This window comes from Mauremys mutica, chromosome 13 (genome assembly GCF_020497125.1).
Source record: "Mauremys mutica isolate MM-2020 ecotype Southern chromosome 13, ASM2049712v1, whole genome shotgun sequence".
Lineage (NCBI taxonomy): Eukaryota > Metazoa > Chordata > Testudines > Geoemydidae > Mauremys > Mauremys mutica.
In genome coordinates this window covers 39,191,506-39,194,109 of record NC_059084.1, presented here as the reverse complement: position 1 = coordinate 39,194,109, position 2,604 = coordinate 39,191,506, and the positions used below count along the sequence as shown (strand labels likewise).

General features: G+C 40.2%; 1 protein-coding gene across 1 annotated transcript; it reads left to right on the top strand.

The window, feature by feature from the left end:
- The first annotated feature begins 1,377 nt into the window (after positions 1-1,377).
- On the top strand, positions 1,378-2,319 carry LOC123348394 (olfactory receptor 5V1-like). The gene has a single exon (XM_044985914.1). The coding sequence runs from the start codon at positions 1,378-1,380 to the stop codon at positions 2,317-2,319; it is 942 nt and encodes a 313-aa protein (XP_044841849.1).
- The last annotated feature ends 285 nt before the right edge of the window (positions 2,320-2,604 follow it).

Genomic DNA, 2,604 nt, shown 5'->3' with positions numbered 1-2,604 from the left:
ATACATTTATGTTGCACTAGTGGCAATGTACCATTGCCACTCCTGGTGTAGACATAGTTCATGTGGGTGCGTCATAAGTCAGTGGGTGAAGAGATCAGATGGCAGAATATATCAAGAAGTATGTGGGGGAAAAGCAAAGAAAAGATTTCAGACCTATTGGCTCTGATACCTTTTCTTTAACAGGAAGGATCTGCTACTTCTCTTTAAACATATCTGTATTCTATTGTTCATAAAATTTGGAGAAAGAAACAATTTCTCTCTCTCCGTCTCTTTCTGATTCTCTCTCTCTGTGTATTTTTGTCTCATTCTGTCTATATATATCTTCCTTTTTTTTATCCAGTTTTTCATTTTTCTCCAGGCACATTCTCCCTTCTGGATAAAAATGACTCTCTTATTTCTCTCTTAACGAGTTTTCATTTTTATCTAACTTTCATTTCTTTATATGGTGTTGGATTCCGATCTCAGTTGCACTTCCATAAATCCACATGAAGCTGATGCAATGTACCCTGGTGTAACTGAGATCAGGAAACAGCCCGTGGTCTGTGTTTAGGGTTTGTTTGTGTCATTGTCTGTTTCTCAGCTGCATCTTATCTAATAGTGCAAATTTTAATTTGAATCTGCTAGGATAGAGGACAGCAGGCTAGACCTTCATACAAACCACAGCCTCATTAGTGTTTCAGTGTCTGTCTTATGGGGAATATCTATACTACATCTAGACAGTGTAATTCCTTGTTCTGGTAAACCCACCACACACAATCTTTGATTGAGTTATTATGCTAAAAATAGCAGTGTAGCCTCGGCAGCAGAGACTAGGTGCCAGAGCCTAATCCCATCTGAGATCCTAGGTATGTACACAGGTGGCCATCCCAAACGGCTGAATGTGCTGCTGTGTTCTCACTACTTATTTTAACTTACTAGCTTGATCAAAGCTAATGCATGTACGTCTTCCCAACCTGGGAATTACACCTCTCAGCTGCAGGGGAAACATACTAGTGGTAGAACTCTAAATATCTTTCATTTATAGTCTATTGATTTTTTGTTATGTCTTCTAGATTGGTTGATGTGACACTGATATGATAAAGATATTTCAAAATCCCAGCTTAAAAGTATTTAAAGTTGAAGAGAACTTAAGGGAGTTAGATGGGACATTTCTGTAATTCAATAGGGTTCCATGCTCTTGTTTCACGTATATTGGAAGCTCAACCTCTTAAGGATAGGAATCTTCCTCTGGTTTTTTTGGCAACTTCATTTTTCCAGTGAAGAGATGCAGTGGTATTGGCTTACCTACTCCAGGTTTCTGCCAGTATAACCAACAGCACAGCCTGACTGTGTGTACTCCATCAATATTTAATAGTTTTCTGATTCTAGATACATATTATGGAGAAAGCAGAAGTAAGAAACCAAACGCCCATCGTGGAATTCATCCTCTTAGGATTCGGGAATGACCCTGAACTGCAGCCCCTTCTCTTCCTGCTGTTTCTAGTGATCTACATTGTGACTGTCGCCGGAAACATCCTCTTCGTTGTGCTAGTTGTGACTAATCAGCACCTTCACATCCCCATGTACTTTTTACTGGGGAACTTGTCCTGCCTGGAGATCTGCTACACCTCCGCCATCCTGCCCAGGCTGCTGGCCAGTCTCCTGACTGGGGACAGAACCATTTCTGTTAAGGGCTGCATTGTGCAATTATATTCCTTTGGTATCCTGACAAATACAGAAAATCTGCTGCTCACGGCAATGTCTTATGATCGGTATTTAGCGATATGCAATCCACTCCGTTATGCTGCTCTGATGAATGGCAGGGTTTGTTGGCAGCTTGTGGCAGGGTCCTGGATAAGTAGCTTTCTGCTCTCCACCATAGTAAATATTTTCGTTTTCCAATTAACGTTCTGTGATTCCAAAGAAATTGACCACTTCTTTTGCGATTTTTCACCCTTGATAAAGCTGTCCTGTGTCGACACCCAGACTCTAGAACTGTTGACATTTATTATCTCTGTAATAGGGACATTTGTGCCCTTTCTTCTGACTCTGACATCCTACATTTGTATCATAAGCACCATCCTGAGAATCCCTTCCAGCATCGGGAGGCAAAAGGCCTTTTCCACCTGCTCCTCTCACCTCATTGTGCTTGCAGTTTTGTATGTGACTGTATTAACTGTCTATGTAGTTCCAACAGCCAACGTGCCCAAGGTCCTACACAAAATATTCGCTGTCTTCTACACAGTCCTGACTCCCATGATCAACCCTGTCATCTACAGCCTGAGAAACAAGGAGGTCAATGAGTCCCTAAGAAAATCTATTCTTAAACTAGTAGCTTAGAGAAACACTATTCTTAAACCAGTAGTTTAGAGAAACAGGCATAGAATGTGAAAGTATAAATTTTAGCATATAATAAAATAGAGTTGAACTGATATAGTTTCTTATTTGAGTCCAAGTCCTTGAGAACAGGGTTACCCCTTTTTAACCTTACTTCATACTTCTTTCTTTCTTTCTTTCTTTCTCTCTCTCTTTCTCTTCCTGTTACTCTGCTACCTTTTGAGCATTCATCTTTCATACATTTAATACACATTTCTTTTATACAAAACTGGAGGTAGTAAAGGGCTC